The sequence below is a fragment of the Mus pahari genome, chromosome 23, assembly GCF_900095145.1.
Source record: "Mus pahari chromosome 23, PAHARI_EIJ_v1.1, whole genome shotgun sequence".
In the NCBI taxonomy this organism is placed as follows: Eukaryota; Metazoa; Chordata; class Mammalia; order Rodentia; family Muridae; genus Mus; species Mus pahari.
The window spans coordinates 2,558,560-2,580,028 of record NC_034612.1 but is presented as its reverse complement, the minus strand read 5'-3'; the positions used below and the strand labels follow the sequence as shown (position 1 = coordinate 2,580,028).

General features: G+C 48.5%; 1 protein-coding gene across 2 annotated transcripts in view; it reads left to right on the top strand.

Moving 5' to 3' along the window:
• Window positions 1–21,469, top strand: part of Myo18b (myosin XVIIIB) — a 209,404-nt gene that overhangs the window by 169,823 nt on the left and 18,112 nt on the right. For both annotated transcript variants that reach the window (XM_029533813.1, XM_029533814.1), the window contains exons 40-42: window positions 5,594–5,724; window positions 11,682–11,726; window positions 13,132–13,269. In XM_029533813.1, the coding sequence (XP_029389673.1) occupies window positions 5,594–5,724; window positions 11,682–11,726; window positions 13,132–13,269 (314 nt within the window). The remainder of the gene's footprint in view (window positions 1–5,593; window positions 5,725–11,681; window positions 11,727–13,131; window positions 13,270–21,469) is intronic.

Sequence of the window (21,469 nt, the reverse complement as noted above, 5' to 3'; positions counted from 1 at the left end):
ATATATATATATATATATATATATATATATATATATATATATATATATATGTACACATATACACACATACGTACACATATACACACATACATACATATATACATACATATATACACATATATGCATATATATATACATATACATACACACATATATACATATATATATACATATACACACACATATACATACACACATACACAGTATGTGCGTGCATGCATGCATTTCAGATTGTTTCAGGGCTGTTTTGAAATCCTCCTGTCTGTGTGACATTCAGAGTCATTTGGATTTTGGATTAGAACAGGCGCTGGGTGCGATCATGGTGAAGCCTATAAACCTAGCAGGAAGATGAAAATTTCAAGGCCAGCCTGGGTTACAGAGTTTAATTTAAAAAAAAAAAAAAAAAGATTTGCCAGTTGCTGATTACACATGTAATCAATAAATGTCTGCTTGTATTTACTAGGCAAGCCACTGGCACTGGCTCCGTGGGTATCACCTATTCACTTGAACACACACATCCTACTGAGCAGGAAGCTTCTGTCTGTCCTTATCACTGTACCAGAAAATGGCAAGATGGTTGAATTTCAAGGATGTTGTGAGATCCGTTCTGTCAGGCAAACCCAGTTGAGGTGAACTGAACCTTGAGAGGCCTCCTCGGGGGCACGGAGCCTGAGGGAAGAGCTCCCCATGCATCTCAGGCAGATGAAGGTCTCTCTGGGGAGCAGGGCACTCTGGGTAAAGAAACAAGCAACAAACAACAGCTTTGGTATTAGCCTCTAATTGAATGTCACGAGCAGAGCCCATCTTAATTGCCGGCATTCATTATCATCTGAACTGCTTCCCACACAGCAACTGTGCATGGGGTGCCCCGGGGAGAGCTCCCAATTCCTGTGAGTGATGCAGGGCCAGGAGCTCACATTGCCTAGTGTTGCCTTTATCTTGGTAAACATGATGGGCCGGCATCCTGTGTGCATCAGATCCTGCCCTTTCCTTTGCCACCAACAGTTACATAGTAACACTGACTCTCTCCACCCTAAGTATGCACCTGCCTTCCATGGGCCAGACATCAGCAGGGCAGGTGGGTTAGGTCCCGTGACAGTGGTGTTAGCTCTGGGGAAACTGGCACGCAGTAGGTGCTCAGTAATGTGACTTAAATGCAAAGATGGGTGATTGGACAAGAGGAGTATGTCGTAGGCACTGGCACATATAGAAGCCATTTCTGTCCCTGTTTCTTTCCCTGCCTCACAGCTGTAGATCTGTCTGGGGATTGGGTGGGCTCCTGTGGGGTTTTCTGCCATGCATATATCTAACTACCCAAACAGGCTTATATCAGACTGGTATTCCACCACTGAGCCTCTCCATGCTCCTTGCTAACTGTAGAGGATCCTAAGCTCATACAGAGCCTCAGAACAGAGCTGTGCTCTTGAGGGGTGGCTGAGACAACCTTCAGTGTGCCCGGATGTGATCACCACGCCAACTGGGCATCTGTCCCTCGAAGACATAAGGAGGCAGGGGGTCCCCAGCTTGAGCAAGGTGCCTCTGATTGGTCCCTTCATTCTGTGTGTCTTCTCTAGGTTGTGATGGGGTGAGGGGCCTCGTTTTGTCTGCCTTGGGCTAGCTGCTGGGCTCTGCAGTGCTGAGACTGATGTCTTGGTCTTCATAGTCGGCCGACTCCCCCAAGTTCCCAAGCTGAAGCAGGAAAGCTCAGCTCTGCTGACTGTTGATTTCTGGCTATGCAGCTCCCTTGCTCTGGAGTACTCCCAGGCTCCAGAGTGCTCCATTGATCTGCTGTGCTCCCTCTGAGTCTGTTGCCCACAAGCAGCAGATAAAGGATGGATGGGCATCGGAAGTCCTTGATACAGAGCATGGCCAGCTAGTCTTCAGGTCTTCCTGCTCCGCCTAGGTAGCCCATTATTAGCTTTGGACAGTTGGACAGATTTCCATGTTCCAAACTTCTTGTTCTGGGTTTGGCCTCCCCAGTGAAAGAGAAACAATGTTGCCCTGGCAGAGGTTCCTCTTCTGGGAATGTGAAGTGAGCAATGCCACCAATGGTTGATCATCCCTCCTCCCACCAGCACGTTAACCCCTTTACCTGCTGCTCTGCTTCACAGTGAGATTGACAGGAAGGCAGATCAGCTATGTGACTTGCTGAAGGTCACACAGCCTCCGAGCCACATCACTGAGATCCACCTCTGTGAAGCTGCCGACTCCAGAACCCATGAGGTTACAGATTTACCTCAGCTCACGTCCCACTCTCCTGCTCAACTGTTGAGTTCTGCTCCCACAGTGCTCTGTCTCAGCCTGGGAATGGGGTGGTGTTCCCACAGTGCTCCATCTGAGCCTGGGAAGGAGTGATGCTCCCATAGTGCTCCATCTGAGCCTGGGAAGGAGTGATGCTTCCACAGTGCTCTGTCTCAGCCTGGGAAGGAGTGGTGCTCCCACAGTGCTCTGTCTCAGCCTGGGAAGGGGTGGTGTTCCCACAGTGCTCTGCCTGAGCCTGGGAAGGAGTGGTGCTCCCATAGTGCTCTGTCTCAATCTTGGAAGGAGTGGTGCTCCCACAATGTTCTCTCTGAACCTGGGAAGGAGTGGTGCTTCCACAGTGCCTGAGCCTGGGAAGGGATGGTGCTCCCACAGTGCTTTGTCTGAGCCTGGGAAGGAGTGATGCTCCCACAGTGCTCTGTCTCAACCTTGGAAGGAGTGGTGCTCCCACAATATTCTCTCTGAGCCTGGGAAGGGATGCTGCTCCCACAGTGCTCTGCCTAAGCCTGGGAAGGAGTGATGCTCCCACAGTGCTCTGGCTAAGCCTGGGAAGGAGTGGTGCTCCCATAGTGCTCTGTCTCCATCTTGGAAAGAGTTGTGCTCCCACAGTGCTCTACCTGAGCCTGGAAAGGCATAATGCTCCCACAGTGCCTGAGCCTGGGAAGGAGTGATGCTCCCATGGTGCTCTGCCTGAGCCTGGGAAGGAGGGATGCTCCTGCAGTGCTCTGCCTGAGCCTGGGAAGGAGTGGTGCTCCCACAGTGCTCCAGAGCTTCTGGGATTCAGCCCCAGCTACTTCCCCAGCTGTGTCTGAACTGACATGCTGGTGACCTTTACATCACAGCCCCCTCCACTGACCTGATGATGCCCTTGTCTGGCTGCTGGCTGGGGCCCAAGGCTGGGCCCCAGCTTGTCCCTCACTTGCCTGTCCTGAGGTTAACATTCCATGGCTGGTGGCCTCAGCTGAAGGGTAAACTGGCCCTGCTCATGCCAGCCTTGCCCACACATGCCTGCTTCTGGCCACATTGTTCCTCCCTTTCGTCTCTGTGAAGCCCTGGCCTGGCTTTGTTGGGCCACACCTCCTGCAGTACTCAATCCTGTCAGGAAGACTTAGGTTCTAACTCAGTGAGAAAGGGGAGGCCGGTCCTTGGAGGGATGTCCATCCGTTCCTGTGATGGGAAACAGCCGTAGTCCTTGCTGGATTCATGGTTTGAGCATAGCCAGCCCCATAGATTGGGGTCAAGTCTTGGCTCTGCAGCCTCCAGTGATGTGACTATCCCCAATTTCTTCAGAGAGGCCTGGAAATCTGTCTGTGGTCACTCGGCTGCTGGAGTTATCAGAAGGTCTGGGAGTTTACTCAGACCTGACTGTAATCACATGATCAGATCAGGTTTTAAAAAAAATCTCTCCACCTATAACATAACTGAGACTCCAAGTCCCACTCAAAAATTGTGTGTGTGTGTGTGTGTGTGTGTGTGTGTGTGTAGTGTAGTGTATGTGGTGCTTTGTATGTAGTGTGTATGTAGTACATGTGGTGTTTTATATGTAGTGTATATATGTGTGTAGTGTATGTGGTGTTTTGTATGTAGTGTGTGTTTAGTGTACATGGTAGTTTTATATAGAGTGTATTGTGTATATGTGCTGCTTTGTATGTAGTGTGTATGTAGTACATGTGTTTTATATGTAGTGTGTATGTGTGTGTAGTATATGTGGTATTTTGTATGTAGTATATGTGTATATTTAGTGTACATGGAAGTTTGTATGTAGAGTGTGTGTATCTGTGTGTGTGGTGTACATGGTGGCTTGTGTGTGTGCTGTGGTGTGTGTGTTGTGTGGTATAGTGTGTGAGTATGCTGCGTGAGGTGTGTGTATGTGTGTGTGTTGTGTGGTGTGGTGTGCTGCGTGTGTATGCTGTGTGAGGTGTGTATGTATGTGTATGTGTGTATGTGTGTGTGTGTGTATGTGTGTGTGTGTGTGTGTGTGGTATGAGGTGTGTGGTTGCTATGGATTCCAGGTCACAGTCTTCTTGATGGTTCTGTTTGCTCCACAGTGTTCGTGGATGCTGCCCACATTGCCACAGCCCTTGCTTCTGTTAACAACTGTCTAATGACATCAAAGAGATGTTCTGTGATCTCCGTAACCATCCCCAAAGCTGGGTATAGCTTCTGGCTTTCAGACTCTCATTTCTTTGGCTGCACTGCCCCGAGCAAACGCATGTTCAGGGCCCTGTTTTGCCTTCTGATCCATCCTGTGAAATTAATTTCCTAAAGAGAGATTCTGAATGTAGCCAGACGATTCCCTAACTCGAGGTATCTGGTGCATTGTGGGATATAACAGTATATGGCCTTGACCTGACATGTCACAGTATACCCCAAGGTGTGGTCACCAACTTTCTCCAGACTAAATCTGAAGTCCCCAGGGGGCCGACTCACCTTCCATCAGCAAGCTTTGTGTTAAGGGATAAACTGAAAAAAACAGATGCTTCGTGGACATCAGATATTTCCCAAAGAGTCAGGACAGAATTGAGTCATGGCACTACCAGAGAGTATTGATCTCAGTGGATGAATACTGATCTCAGTGGATGAGTACCACAAAGACAATCAAGAGTACTAAGTTCTAGCACCTGTACTAAGTCCTTTCTCTTGAAGGTCTCCGTTGCTCAGCTCTGAAGCAGGATTGGTTTTCATGACTCCCCTGCCAGGTCAGTGAGGGAGGCTTTGGTCACATGAATAGTGCTGGCCACAAAAAATGCCCCATAACTGCCTGACAGGTCTGTCATTATGCAGGGGGCCCCACCGGGCCATCCCACTTTGTATAGTTCTTAGGTTCAGTTCTATTTGTGTACACCATGACCAAGGTGACTCTTACACAAGGAAGCATTGCTTACAGTTTCAGAGGGTGGGTCTAGGGTGGTCATGGTGTGGAATGTTGCAGTGTGTAGGCAGGCATAGCCTGGAACATAGCCTGCTCTGTGTTGCCCCAAACCTTCTGTACTACATCCATCCCATTTATTGATCAACTTAAGATGGTTTTGCATTCAGCAAGGTGGTAGGGTAAACCCAAGCATGGCTCTGGTCTCCTAAAAACACATATGGATGACCCAGTTTTGTATTCCTGGGACACACCATCAGGGCCCTCTAGAGTTTATTCCCTCCTATGTAGAACAAGTCATGCCTGCCTGGGACACCCAGGGCTTCATACTCCCCTCATCTGCAGTGAAGGCCTGGGAAGGATTTGCTTACATCACAGAGCAATGGGCTCTGCTCAGGCTGTCCCCTCCCCCACCCCACCCCAGAACTCTAGAGTACCAATAGGTTCTATGGTCTCTGCCTGCAGGAGAAGTATGTGGAGGAGCTGGCAACTGTGAGGCAAACACTGCAGACAGACCTGGAGACGTCCATCCGACGCATCGCAGACCTGCAGGCAGCCTTGGAAGAGGTGGGGTCAAGTGACAGTGACACAGAAAGGTAAGTGGGTGGTGGCCCAGTCAGAGGTGGGGCTGTGCTCTGCCAACCTCTGTCTTCTTTACAAGTCTCAGGCTGTATTTGCTGGGGGTCGCTGGTTTGTTCAGATTGAAAGAAGAGGGACACTGTCCCTGTCACCTATGAAGTGTGGGACCTGACTTGCTGGACATGAATGGGTTGGAAAGTGTCTTAGTCAGGGTTTTACTGCTGTGAACAGACACCACGACCAAGGCAACTCTTAGAAGGACAGCATTACATTGGGACTGGCTTACAGGTTCAGAGGTTCAGTACATTATCATTAAGGTGGGAGCATGGTAGCATCCAGGCAGGCATAGTACAGGAGGAGCTGAGAGTTCTACATCTTCCTCTGCAGGCTGCTAGGAGAAGACTGACTTCCAGGCAACTAGGATGAGAGCCTTAAAGCCACAGTGACACACCTACTCCAACAGGGCCACACCTACTCCAACAGGACCACACCTACTCCAACATGGCCACACCTACTCCAACAGGGCCACACCTACTCCAACAGGGCCACACCTACTCCAACAGGGCCACACCTACTCCAACAGGGCCCCACACCTTCTAATAGTGCCACACCCTGGGCAGGGCATAAACCATCACAGAAAGAGACCAGTGTGGCATCCTAGGGAAGTGACTTGTCTGGTCTGTGTCTGTGTTTGTTACTTTCTTGTTGCTGTGATACAACTCTGTCCTTTAATTCATTCATCTATCCATCTGTTTGATTGATAAGCCTGTTCCATGCCAGACGTCTCCTTATGACTTCGTGTTTTTCTTGCCTTTGGATACCATTTTCTCCATGTTATGTGCCCCACTCTGCTGGGACCTAAAAGCCTCTGGCAGCAGGTGACCAGTGGGGTGGGTGGCTCCGGCTCACGAGGGAGGATGCAGAGCAGACCCACGAGAGGAGAATCTGGGGAGGCGATGCACAAAGACCAAGAGGGATGCTCTAGAAAGCGAGATAAGAGCCTTGTAGTAGCTTAGGAGAGGTGAGGGTTTTGCTCAGAGCAATGACTTCCTGAGGAAGGGAGCTTGGGAAGACACAGGGCATGCAGCCTGGTGTGCTTATGCCAGGACTAGAACCTGATGTCTGCCAGCTTGGTCACAGTCTCCATGTGTCCACAATCTCTAGAGTAGGGCCGTCCTCTGGGAACGACGGTACACCACACTACAGGACCATGTCACACTGAGGACCTGGAGGCAGACTTGTAAGCCAGGGGTTCTACCCTTTCCTTTTCCCTGTTCGCCACCTCCCTCCTTCCCCTCCTGTCTTTCTTCTCTCACAGAGCTTCCCTGAAATCCACTGAGACTCTCAGTTCCCCAGATATTGGGGACTAAAGAAATACAAGATGCCTACAGAAAAGTCCTGACTCATTGCATAGGGCAAACAGTTCACCTATCTGCTGCTCACTGCTGTCAGAATCAGGGTCTCTGTTGCCTTGATCAACACCAGAAGCAGCATCAACTTAGTGAGGAGAAGGTTATTTCAGGTTACAGTTCTACATCACAGTTTGTCACTGTCTTAGTTAGGGTCCCCATTGCTGCGAACAGACACCATGACCAAGGCAACTCTTATAAAAGACAACATTTAATTGGGGCTGGCTTACAGGTTCAGAGGTTCAGTCCATTAGCATCAAGGTGGGAAACATGGCAGCATCCAGGCAGACATGGTGCAGGAGGAGCTGAGAGTTCTACATCTTGATCTGAAGGCCACTAGAAGAAGACTGACCTCCAGGCAGCTAGGATGAGGGTCTTACAGCCCATAGGCACAGTGACACACCTACTCCAATAAGACCACACCTCCTCCAACAAGGCCACACCTACTCTAACAAGGCCACACCTCCAACAAGGTCACACCTAAAAGTGCCACTCCCTGGGCCAAGCGTATTCAAAGTAGCACAAACACCAAAGCAAGTCAGGGCCAGAACTCAAGGCAGGAACTTGGAGGCAGGAAGTGAAGCAGAAACCACGGAGGGATGCTGCTTACTGGCTTGCTCCTCATGGCTTGCCCAGCCTGCTTTCTTGTAGAACCCAGGACCACAAGCCCAGAGATGGCCCCGCTGACAATGGGCTGGCACCACCCACACAATGGGCTAGGCCCAACTAGATCAATCACTAATCAAGGAAATGCACTATAAACTTGCCCACAGGCTTCTCTAATGAAGGCCTCTTTTCAACTGAGGCTCCTCTTCCCACATGACCCTACTTTGTGTCGAGTTGACAAGAAAATAAACCAGGACACCCCAGAGGAACATCACTGACTGTCAAAGACAAAAAGGAATACTTGTTGTACCATTATGGGTCTGCTGAATAGAGCAGGAATCCCAGTTCCTACCCTGGTGCCAGCAAATTCCCCCTCATCAGCAGCTGCAAACTGCACTCTGTGCATTCTTACTGCCTTGAATGAGAAAGGTTTGGATTGGAGCCTAAAATAATGGCCCAAGATAGTTCTTTATGAAGTCTCAATGAGGATTCAGACCACTGCGTTAGGGAAGGAAGGAGGAGGAGGAGGAAGAGGAGGAGGAGGAGGAGGAGGAGGAAAAGAGGGGGAGGAGGAGGGAGAGGGGGAGGGGAGAGAGAGACTAACTCTAACAGCCAAGTTGAGAGAATTGTTTTCATTATGCCAGTTCACAATTCTACAGTTCACCTGGAATTAGAGATCTTAATGGAACAGGACTTTGCAGGCTAGGAGCCATGCCACACGCTCAGATCAGGCAGCACACAGTGTTGCTTAAGCTCCTGTGACTCTGCAGCAGAGCCTGGCATCGTAGGTTACACTGTAGCATCAACCTTCTTAGACTCATGGAGGAAATGTTTCAGTTTATCCCCAGGGCCTCCAACATGCTCATTAGTCATGAGAGGAAGGCTACACTGGCTGACAGAAATTTCCATCTATTCCTGGCTCCAGAATCTGCCGCTGCTCTTCCTGTTGCCTTGCCTGGGGATACAGTAGGGTGTGGAGGGATCGCCAGCTTTCCCTTAACTTCAGAGTCATGGATAAAAGGACTCTTGAGGACTCTCGGAGCGATCATGTCCTTGGGGGTGGGGTGAGTGGCTGCTGGGTGGTCTCCAACTCATATGCTCTAAGAACTGGTCTGACATCAGGCTGTGAAGGAGACACAGAGATACCTGGATGGAACCAGAGACTGGCCTTCTGAGGACACATTGTGTGTCAACAACTCGCTGATGAGCCTTGGCTCTGGCCTGGATGTAAAGTTCCCTGCTGCATGAGGTGACAGTGCCTGCTCCCCCAGCCCTTTTCTTGAAGCTGCCTTCCATGAGTGCTGAACATGCCCTGACCTGGAAGAACAGCTTGAGCAAGCTCTCTGCTCATCGAAGGAGGTTGACACCCAGTTAGAGTCACAGCATGGGCCCTGTGCCCTCTGACATTAAATGAATGTTACTGGTTGCCCTGCTTTCTGAGAAGGGTTGTAACCAACACCCAGGTGACAAAATAGAGTCAGAGTTCCCACAATTTGCCACGTCTGTTTGCAACCTTGCAGGAAATGGTGGTGATGGCCCCCTGTGGTTCCCTCTCTGGAGGACAGTTGTTATGCTTGGCATATGCTGCCCTCACATAGTCACCAGGCTCCTATCAGTATCTTTTACAAACTAAAGAGAAGGAAACTGAGTCCCATGGGTATCTAAAGTCCCACTGATGCATGCTTTAAGCCACTAAGCCATGGCTTGTTTCTGGAGTTGGCCTCACCACCACCACCACCCCCCGCCTCCAATGCCAGTCAGAGGCAGCTTTGTTACCACACAGGACATGCTGACTGTCCTTCACCTCTTATCAAGATCTCTGTTCCCTTCTGGGTTGCCATGATGGTGAGCTCACGTCAGTCACTGACATGGAGCAAACGAATCCAGGCCTCACTTCCCAGCCTGTATTTGCATTTAGACTGCGCCTGTCTGGTGAAAGGTACCCCAGGAGGAATGCATCTGAAGACACTTAATCAATTACCTCGATCCTTGCCAACATCTGTTTAAAAATTCCTGGCACAGGCTCCCTTTGCAAAACCACACTGGCCAAGATGACAGAACTGTAGGCATCAGCCCAGGGCTAGGGTTTGAGACTCCCTGGGTTTTGCAGCCTACCAGATCAGTACCATGGACAGCGCCTCAGTCACGCCGCGAGCTAGATCAGTACCACGGACAGCGCACCTGGCCTCCACCTTCTAATTGCCCTTCCTTAAGAGGATTGCTCCAAGCACAGGCAGGAGTGTGGGGTGGGGGTTGTAACAATGGTGGCTAAGGTCTTGTGTCTTGTGAGATGGCGGCTCACACCGGTACAGTCATGATGCATGGAATCCCAGATCTCCCTGCTCAGCTGCAAACAATCGTGGTTTGGACCGTCTCAGAGTAGTCTTCCAGGAGCATGACGGCCAGCTTTATATGGAGGTGCTGTTTACAAAGCTGTGTTCCCTCTTTTTCAGCTGATGTCTCGATGAGCCCGTTGGGGAGCCATGCAGACAGGAAGCAACACAGACGGGGCTCACACACTCGGTGGGGTTTGCTCCTACAGACTGGGTCCAAAAGCATCCCACGTCCACGGTAGAACAGCAGAGACAATAGTGAAACATGACATCAGGAAGTGTCCAAGTCTCTGGGGAAAGAGCCCCTCCAGGAGGGAGTGGTTTTGAGTTCCAAGTCCCCAGAGCCATCTTCAGAGATCAAGCCTGGATAGGAGTGGCAGCGCCCGTGTATGCTCTGTTGCTGAGCTGGGCAGACTGTGTGGAGCTGTGACAGTAATGAATGGTATCCAGCGTCCAAGCTCAGGAGCGTCGATTCCAAATGGAGAGAATGAGACTGCTGACTCCCCGCGTGGCTCACGCTGAGAGGGAAATGAGGTTCAGCCTCTTGGCGTTAGACATTTGGTTGTGAGCTCCGGGGAGCCAACTATCCTGCCTCCATGCATGGAAGACATGTTCATGGTCCTCGAGGGCATCAGTCCTCTGGAGGTACATGCTTGGAAAGAGGAGGCACCTAAGGAAGCATAGCTTTAGAGGAAGACACAAGAAACAATGGGTTCACCCTCCTCAGACCTGCCCAAATCCCTGCAGACCTTGCGGCTGGAGGCCCAGCCTGAGGACCAGAGTAAAGGCAACTTAGATGCAGGGGTGTGCTTTTGTCTGGACTCCCATTTCAGGGCAGTGGTACACACTGACTACCAGTGTGCCTTGTCTCTCCACAAAACTGGGTTTGGAAGTTCAGTGGCCTTGTGAATGGTATACCATCTTCATCTCCAAATGGAGGCAGATGGTGTGGGCAGAGAGTGTAAACATGTTTCTCCCTAGAGAATAGCTACTTGTATAATTATATTAGGAGTTTCCCACGATGCCTCAGGAAGCTATCCTGCCAGAGCCCAAACTGTTGGCTTCCCAAAGACTATGAGCGAGGCAGGTGCCAGGCATGTTCTTACTAACAATACAATTAATGTCAGTGATGCCAGTTGCATTTCAAAAAAAATATTTGTTCTGACTGTTTTACATACATATATGCCTGTTCCTTGTGTGGGTGCCCTCAGAGGCCAGAAGAGGGTATTGGATCCCCAGGAACTGGTGTTACAGACAATTGTGAACCACGGTTTAGGTTCTGGAAGTTGAACCCAAGTCCTCTAGAAGAGCAGCCCAGAGTCTTAACCAATGATTTTTTTAAAAAAGCATTGGTAACGGATGCTCTTGTTCTCTGGGATCTGCACTAAACAGTCCACAAGGGCTGCCTCACTCTGCTCCATGGGCAGAGGCAGAGAGGCCCATGTGTTGTTAGTCAACCACAGTTTGCAGAGGAAGGCAGGAGGCTCAGAGAGGACAACTCTGTACCCTACAACCACACAGTAGCGAAGGGTAAACCTGGCAGGCCAACCCAGGTGTATGTTGTGTTGGAGACCAGGTCCCCCCAGTCTCGGCTGTATAACTATATTGTCTTGTGTCTCCTTCCAGCGTCCAGACGGCGGTGGACTGTAGCAGCCGCAGTGGGAAAGATGGGTAAGTAAACGACGGAGCTTACGAAGGCGAGCCCTCGGCTGTGTATGCAGTGGGCAGGGAGAAGGTTCACACCTATCAGAGAGCTCTCTGTAATGCCTGTGAGGCTCTGGCTTCATGGTTCAGCACATGCCTTACAGGGGTACAAACCTGTGTACCTGTGTGACATAGTTTAGACACAGGGAAGACATGTGTTATTATGCCATTACCCACCACCACCTTCAATGGCTTCCTTCTGCCCTGGAACAGACTTTATAGGTGGACACTTGTGTTCCACATTGATCTTTGATCCCCTCTTCACCCGTGAGTTCTGCTTTTCTACTTCCTGGACCCTGACTTTCCCTGCCCTCTGTACTTGTGTGTGCACTCTTCCCACCAAACCCTCACCTTCCCGAGGCTCACCTGCCTCACTCACTTCCTCTTCTCCCTGGAAGAAAATGGAGGCTCCTTATTTAACCCAGAAGCCGGCCTTCTGCCTCTCTCTGTTGTAGAGCTAATGGAGCCTTCATTTCATGGCTGCTCTCCTAGGATGCAATCTTGAGGACAGGATTAATGTCAGGTTCATGTCCCTGTCCCGTGGTGGCTGACTTAGTGGCAGATAAACATACCACACACTGTGTGTGCCTGGACCTGTACACACAAATATATCAAACACTTCTGCATTCATGGGCTTGCTTGTACACACACACAGACACACAAATGTACAAACACATACAGTCACACAGACGCACACACAGAGACACACAGACACAGACACAGACACAGACATACATGCATACACTCTCACACAGACACATGCATACAAACACACATAGTCACATACACATACAGACACACAGATTCACAGACAGATACATACACACATACACACTCCTATAGACACACATTCACACATACACATACACTCACACATACATACACAGACACATTCACACATACACACACACACACACACACACACACACACGTCAAAGACCATAAAGAGAAGTCCGGCTTGCCAAGGAGATTCCCATAAGGCAAAGGAGGATTGAAGATTTTCACCCCTTGCATCTCCCATGAGTGTATTATTTGGTACAAAATTCACTGGCAAGCTTGAGCCTCAAGTGAGAGAGTCCTTAACACCCCAAGTCTTTAACAATCAGGTTGGTGTGTGTGTGTGTGTGTGTGTGTCCAAACGTTCTGCATTTAATAGAAAGGGTATTAGAATAAAAGCAAGTGGTTTCCATCCATACTTGAGGCACGAGTCAGGTGTCCTTGGTTAAGACCCAAGTCGGCCTCTCCAAACGCCAAAGCTTCCTCCCACCTCACAGGCCACTGCCTGTCCATAGCACAGCACATCAAGCACTCTGCAGTGCCCAGATTCTGGTGTGGTGGCCACTGTGGTCAGTATCCTACCTTTGCCTTCTAGGGACAATGTCTCTGTCATCAGCTCCCAGCCAGAGGGCAGTCTGCGGTCCTGGATGAGCTGCTCCCTCTCCCTGGCTACGGACTCAGTGAGAATCCCCTCTCAACAGTCAGTGGTCAGCAGCTCTTTCCACAGTCCCAGGTAAGAGCCTTGCCCTGTGGCCTACCCTTGGCCGACAGCTCAAAGACTCCTGCTTGCAGGCTGACTCTCATGACTTCCACTTCCTGTGCTTGGGGCGGGTGCCACTGCCCAGCTGTGTGGCTTTAAGTAGGTCACTTGACCTCTCAGGGCCTGAGAAGTGTGAAGTCTGGTGCTATTTGCTGACTTGGAAGATGGTCAGGATGCAGCTGAAACACTGTAACACTGTAACACAGACCTCTGTTTTGAATAGTGCTGCTGCAACAAAGGGTAACTAATCTTTATCACTGCTTCTGTCCCAGATGTCAGACTAGCGATTCTTTGGTTTATAAATAAGCATGGTCAGTTACGTTTGTTTTAGTTTTGGGTGACATTCTTGAGTGGAGTCATAAAGAAAATTGAGCTAGAGCCAGGCGCAGGGCTGCAATGCCTGGGAGCTCAGCTGCTCTGGAGGCAGGAGGTTGAGGATGGAGGATTTCTTGAGCTGAGAAATGTGAAGCCAGCCATGTACTATGGCAAGCTGCTGACTTTATAAGGAGAGAAAAGTATATTGAACTGTGTTTCTCAAGGGGAAAGTTATTTTTTTTATCGTGAACGTAACTAAGATTTTATAATCCTGGGGCTAGAGAGATGGCTCAACACTTGCCAAGGACCTGAGTTCAGTTCCCAGCACCCACATCGGGCAGCTCACAACCACTTCAGCTCCAGGGGGTAAAATACCTTTTGTTCTAGACTCCTAGATCAACTGCACTCAAGTGTCGGTACTCATATGCACACACACAAGCCTACAAATAGTTAAGGATAAAAATAAAGCTTTTTGATTTGTTCTGATTTTTTTCCAATTATAATGGGATTACATCATTTCCCCCTCTCCTTTTGTCCTTCCAAATCCTCCTACGAAACACTCTTTGCCCTCTTTCAAAAGTATGACTTCTATTCCACTAATTGTTACGTGTGTGTGTGTGTGTGTGTGTGTGTGTGTGTGTGTGCGCACGCGCACGCGTGCGCGCACAGTCCTAAATACATAAATACAGTCTGCTCGGTCTGCATAATCCTAGTTGTACCTGTATGTTTTCATGGTTGACCATTTGGTATTAGATAGCGAGGTTGGTGTGCTCTTCCTAACCAGGGAGAGACTATTTCTCTGGCTCTAAGAACTCCTTAGTTGCCTACAGTCCTTTGTGTAGGGTTGAGGACTTGCAAGCTTCCCCCCATGACCACCCGTCCACCTTAACGTGTCTGCTGATATCTCTCTTGTTCAGGTGATGAGACTTCATGCTTGTAGCTTCTGACACTCCTGGGAGGTGAAATCTCACGGCAAGCTCCCAGATCCTCCAGCTCTTCCATTCTTTCTGCCCCCTCTTCTAAAATGTTCCCTGAGCCTCAGGTGCAAGAATTGTATTATAGATGTTGCCATTGAGATCTGGCTCTGGAACTCTGCCTTTTGATTGATTGTGGTTTCTTCTGTAACAGTTGCCATCTGTTGCAAAGAGAAGTATCCTTGATGAGCAGCGAGGACTACACTTAACCTGTGGGTGTAAGGAGGGATGTTTGGAGGGTAGTTAGGGATTGTGTTGGTTTCATAAAGTGGTGGTTATAGGTTCTCCTCCAAGGTCCATGGCTTCACTAGCGCTGGTAGTTAAGCTGGTTTCTAGTACAGGGCATGGCTTCCCTCTTATTCGGCAAGGATTAAGAACAATCAGAGAGCTATTGGTTACTGCCAAGGAGCGTGGACCACTACTGCACCTCAGTGTGACCATGCATCCCTGCACCTCAGTGTGACCATGCACCCCTGATCGCCTGCACCTCAGTGTTATCCTGCCGTGCTGATTATTGTTACCATTCATAGGCGTCAAAACTGGGTATGAGTGTCGGTTGCTTGCCTCCATTGTAAGCTTGCACAGCACCTTCTGCACCATGAAAGCTAGTCCTCAGCGAGGAGGCACTCATGTCAGTTCTAAGTCAGTAGAAGGTTGGGATTCTCTAGGCTCTGTGTCTGAAGTGCATGGTGTCTCCAGTAGTAAGGGCTTATCTTCCACCTCTGGGAGGCTGTCAAAGGCAATAGCAAAAGCTCCCTTGGGAGTCTCTTAGATAACCCTGACCAAAAGCTCAAAGGGGAGCTTCCCCTTCCCGTGTGTGGTGCTGGGGTTTATCTTGGACAATCTTTGGCTCTTGGAAATAGCATTGTGAGCCCAGATGACAGCCTTTTATTTAAACCATGTTTATTTAGTCACTTACTCATGTGCATGATAGGTGGCTTCAAGTAGACAGTTAATAGTGTGATTCCTAATGACCGTTTTCCTCCTTCCTCTTCTTTGTATGCATCTCCCTGCAGCCCCCTGGTTAGAGTCTCCCCCAATTCTTCTATTAGGCCACTTGTACTCGGCTAGCCCCCCCCCCCACCCTACAATGGTCCTGTTTCACTTCTTCAGTTACCTGATGTCTTAGTTACAGCTTTACTGCTGTGAACAGACACCATGACCAAGGCAACTCTTATATGGACAACAATTAATTGGGGCTGGCTTACAGGTTCAGAAGTTCAGTCTGCTACCATCAAGGCGGGAGCGTGGCAGCATCCAGGCAGGCATGGTGCAGGAGATGCTGAGAGTTCTACATCTTCATCTGAAGGCTGCTAGGAGAATATTGGCATCCAGGCAGCAAGAATGAGGGTCTTAAAGACCACACCCACAGTGACACACTTCCTCCAACAAGGCCACGCCTCCTAATAGTGCCACTCTCTGGGCCAAGCATATATAAACCACCATATCCGAAGATCTGTGCTGACATCTGAAGACCTGGAATTGGGAGCCTCTGGTGAAATGGAACCTGTGACATTTGTATTTCTGGGTCCCTGGGTCCTCTATTAATATGATTCTCCTCCATGATCTTTTCTAGATCCACTTACCTGAAAATTCATGGTTTCGTTCTTCTTTACATTCCACAGTACACGTGGGTACCACATTTTCACTTCTCATTGTCTGTTGGAGGACATTTATGTGGTGTCTTGTTTCCTGGTTACTGTGAATAGAGCAATGAAACACATGGCTATGGCTGAGCAGAGATCTGTGGGGTAGGACGTGGAGTCCTTTTGCACATGCCAGGGAGAGGGGTGTAGCTGGGTCATGTCGTAATTTATTTTAAGACCCTGCTCTGTAGCCAGTGCTCACCGCTATAGAAGAGACCATGGGGGAGGGGTGTCAGTGCACCATCTGTAGTCGGAGCTCATTCTTCCAGACCTTTATTGTGTCTGACTGTGTGAGCTGGGCAGGTCTCTTGGCTCCTCTGCTCCCATGTCCTCACACTAGGGCCACTGTCACACGTCATGAGATGAAGGCTGCAGCGTCTAGAAAGAGATCTACCACGTAGCTGTGCCAAGAGCTCGAGCCTCTACCCAGTGCTCTGAGGAATTACAGGAGGTGGGTGGCTCTGCTCCACCTGTCACAGAAGATGATCTGAGGGACAGAGAGGATAAGCAGGTCTGACCCTCACTCAGGCAGGGCATCCCCAGTGGCCCAAGTGTCCCCTGCTAGTCCTAGGTCGGGTTTTTCTGTTAATTTTTTTTTTTTAATTAACTTACAGACCAGTGGGTTTCCAAGGCTTTGTCATGCATCCTGGATTTTTATTAGTGTTATTAGTTTTATTAATCCCCCCACCTTCTCCTCTATAATACTTCCTATCTCTACTGAAACCTTTAACCATTAGGCTTCTGTCTCTCTCATTTCATGTCCACTGTGTTCTACTGTTCTCTCTGATTTTTATTTGGATTGGAAGATCCCAGGTTTCCATTATAACTTTTTCGTGCACCCCTCGTTTTTGTTAAGCCCCTCTCTTCCTCACCCCCTCCTTCAATGCTTGCATTTCTCCATCTCCATTTTACCTCATCTGCTTTCACTTTACCTGTATTTTACCACCACCACCACCACCACTCCCTCTTAAAATGTCAGCCCCGTTTCTGGCTTCCTAGCTCCTAGATACATCCTTGTTGAGCATACAAAACAAAAGACTTAAAGTGAGTATTCCCACGAGTGGGGTGTTGTCATTTCCTGTAAGTTTTCCCAGTTTCCTCCGCTTACCTGTGAACTTCATAATTCCATTTTTTTTAATGGCTGAGTAATATTCCGCTGTGCATGACCACATTTTCTTTACCCGCTCTGCAGACAGCCGTCTGGGTTCATTCCGTTCCCTAGCTTCTGAGAACAGACCAGCAGTGGATGAGGCTAAGCAGGCACCTTTGTGGCAGGGTAGACTCTTTAGGTTCTTGTCTCAGAGCGGTAAACCTGGGCATATGGAACTTCTGAGGTCCACAGTAGCTGCTCAGGTACATGTGACCACCAACAGCCTGTCACCGTCCACACCAGCCCTTGTTATCATTTGTATCCTCATTTCTGTCATCTTGACTGGAAATACCTCCCTTTAAGTGTATTTATAACTGAAGATTCTGTATATCCTTGGGTGGAAGGGAACCCTGGAATGATTTAGTTAAATATGCTCACTAGAAAGGCAGAGAAACTGAGACCTGCAAATGAAAGTATGTGACCCACATTGATTATGAGGACTGGTGCCGAGGCCAAGGGCCTTCATTTACTTACAACTCTCTTTTATCAGTCAATCTATCTATCTATCTATCTATCTATCTATCTATCTATCTATCTATCTATCTATCATCTATCTATCTCTCATCTATTATCTATCTCTCATCTACCTATCATTCATCTATCATCTATCTGTTTACCTACCTATCCATCCATCCATCCATTCATCTATTCATCCATTTATCTATCTATCCATCCATTCATCTATCTATCCACTCATCTATCATCTATTTACCCATCCATCCATCCATCCATCCATCTATTCATTCATTCATCTATCCATTCATCTATCTATCCATCTATCCATTCATCTATCCATCCATTGATCTATTATCTATTTATCTATCTCTCATCTGTTAACCATCTCTCATCTACCTATCATTCATCTATCATCTATCTGTTTACCTACCTATCATCCATCCATCCATTCATCTATTCATCCATTCATCTATCTATCCATCCATTCATCCATCCATCTACTCATCTATCATCTATTTACCCATCCATCCATCCATCTATTCATTCATCTATCTATCCATTCATCTATCTATCCATCTATCCATTCATCTATCCATCCATTAATCTATCTATCTATCTATCTATCTATCTATCTATCTATCTATCTATCTATCTATCTATCTATCTATCTATCTATCTAATGTGATACTGAGGCTACAGGACCCTGAGGCAACCTCAGATAAATACATCTTAGGGTTCAGCCTTCTCCCCATTTACAGTCCAGGATCTCGGTCAGAGTGAGTGGTTCCACAGTTGAGATGCATCCTTTCCACATCAATTAAGATAGTCTCCAATAGCCAGGCCGAAAGACCCTCATCCCACATAATTCTAGATCCTGTCAAATTGAGCTTGACTTAGTACCACACCCCATTTTCAAGATCGATGAACAATAAGTATGCTAATCACCCAGTGAACTGGGTAACAACCTAGTGAATAGGTTAATTGCCTGGTGATATGCTAATCGCCTGGTGACTATACCAATTTCCTGGTGAATATGCTAATTGACTGATGGATATGCTAATCTCCTAGTGAACTGGGTAACAACCTAGTAAATAAGCTAATCGCCTTGTGAATATATCAATTGCCTAGTGAATATGCTAATCCCCTAGTGAACATGCTAATCACCTGGTGAATATGCTAATAACCTGATGGAAAAGCTACTTGCGGTGGTTATCTCGCTGCCCGCTACCCCCATCTTCTCACAGGTACAGAGACTTTCTCCACATGGGTTCCTGGAGAATTCTTGCTTCGGTGTCCCAGTGTAAGTGTACAGAATCTTAAACTCCCTTTTCTCCCTTCAAGGGACTAGAATCAAACCTATGTCTGATTTCTGAGAAACATTTGTGGCTGAATTTAAAGTGTCCAAGCTGAATTGTTTTTAAAGAAGAAATCTCCATTAGAAAAGAATTGGATAACGGGACAAATACCGTTATTATGGTAACGAAGGCAGTATTAGATTTTGACTGAAAAATCAGAAGAAGAAATGAAGGGTAAGACTGAATATGTATAAGAAAATGGGGCTAATTTCCTCATTACCAGGAATTAAACAAAATGATTCACCTTAGGGTCATTTTACCCGTGGGTGTGTGCAACCAATCTTCCCAAATCAATATTTTAAAGAATAAGCTTAGACAAAAGACCACACCTCCTGTCTACTCTTTAACCTCAGCTCTCTAGCAGAGTGGTCAGCCCCCCTCCATTTGGTGTGGCCCCCCTCCCAGGCCTCTCTGCATCTTTATAAATATCTGCACTGCTTACGGCAGGGAGCACCCATAGGAGCTTTAGAAGGCATAGCTGATGTGCTGTGTGGTGTGTGCTCTTTATAAATCCCTAGGGTGTCCTTTTATCCACAGTGTGTCTCAGCCTTTTTCCTTACAGGGCCCACGACTCTATCTTGGCCTCTTGAATCCCCATGGAAGGGGCTTCTTAAGTTCTAAGTTGTTCTATTTAGCTGTGAGGACCCTACTTCACTTTGTGGTGCTTTTCAGACACTTGCCACGAGGTTGTTGGGCTTCAACAAATCTATGTCTTTACGTGTTAACTCCCCAGGCCAGAGGGGACTTGTGTTTTGAACTTGAATAGCTGTCAGTCACAAAATCAGCACCGTGTCCCACCCTAGATGGGACGGGGAGAGGGGAGCTCCTGCAAACCTAGCCCTGAATTACTTAGCGCTTGACAGGGCTTCCATCAGGGTGCTTCTTGGACACTTCCAGTTTGGCTGAAAGAGAAGGTCACTCTAAAAACAGAAGAGGGGGTGGGGGACTTCTGCCAGGATCCGAGAGCATTGGCATGTTATTTACAAGAGGTTGTCAGCTCCAGAGAAATACACCAAAGCTTTGTGACTTATGGCCAGCTGGGACCAAGCAGCTACCACTGATAAATGTGAGCTCTTCCGGAGACAGACATTAAATTACCTCCTTGGTCCCAGAGGGGGAGCTTAAGGCTTGGTGGTGGCAGCTGACTTGGTTCAGTAGCCCCCCCCCAGGACATCTGGGATGGGTGCTTCTAGGACTGACTACAGGTGTGGGCGGAAGCTGCTCTTCCCTGCATCTAGAACCCACTTCCTGTCTTCTGAGACCATCCCCTGATGGAACCCTTTCAAGAGCCTGGCTCTCTGACTTCCTTGGACACTCAGGGCTTTCCTAGAAGTGTCTGGGCCATTTCGTTCTTGCTCCTCACTCCACACCCAACAGAGCTCCAGCCTTGGCCACAGGTTCTGTTGCGTGCTGACACTGGGTATTGCTCAGTTTCCATCCTCAAGGGAACAGCTATCGCTCTGCTCCGCCCAGCATCCCTCTCCTGCTCCCTCACCCTCCCTCCCTCCCTGCACTGGAGTCCTCAGCTTCCCATCTCTACCATCGCTTCACATAGGACTGATTCCTTCCACCCTCTGTCCACATTCAGGCTTCTCAAAAGGGGAGGCTTCACGCCATTCTTCACTTACTCTCTCCATAAGTGTGCCCCCATTTACCGAGTCCCCAAACCTGCCCTTACCACCTCACTGGAACTTTGTTTGTTTTGGGTTGGCTTGTTTGCGTTGATGATCTGTGTTCCATTTTGTTTGTTTTAGGCAGGGCTCTCTGTATGAACTCTGCCTGTCCTGGAACTCGCTCTGTAGACCAGGCTGGCCTCAGTCTCACAGAGATGCGCCTGCCTCTGCCCCCCAAAGGTGTGTGTCATCATGAACTTTCCTATTGTGCCAGCAGCTTCCAAGGAGACACAGTAGAGCCCCCATCCCCTGTCTTTTTCTTGATGGTTTTTTCAATGTCTGCAGCATCCAGCCCTCTGCAGAGCTCAGTTCCCAACTGCACCCACCTCTCTCCCCTAAGATTCTCCTTAAACAACCCTTTCAGTAGCTTTGCCTTTCCACCCCCTCTACAAACGCTGTGGTATCCAGGTACAGTCACCCACTTCTCTCCTCACCCAAGGACAATCTGTTCTCTTGTGATTTTTGGCTCCGCAGCCACAAAACTTCTCAGATCTAGCACAGTGGTTCTGGTCAGCCCTGGTGACCTGTCAGTCATCCCACAGTCAGCCCTGGTGACCTGTCAGTCATCCCATAGTCAGCCCTGGTGACCTGTCAGTCATCCCAC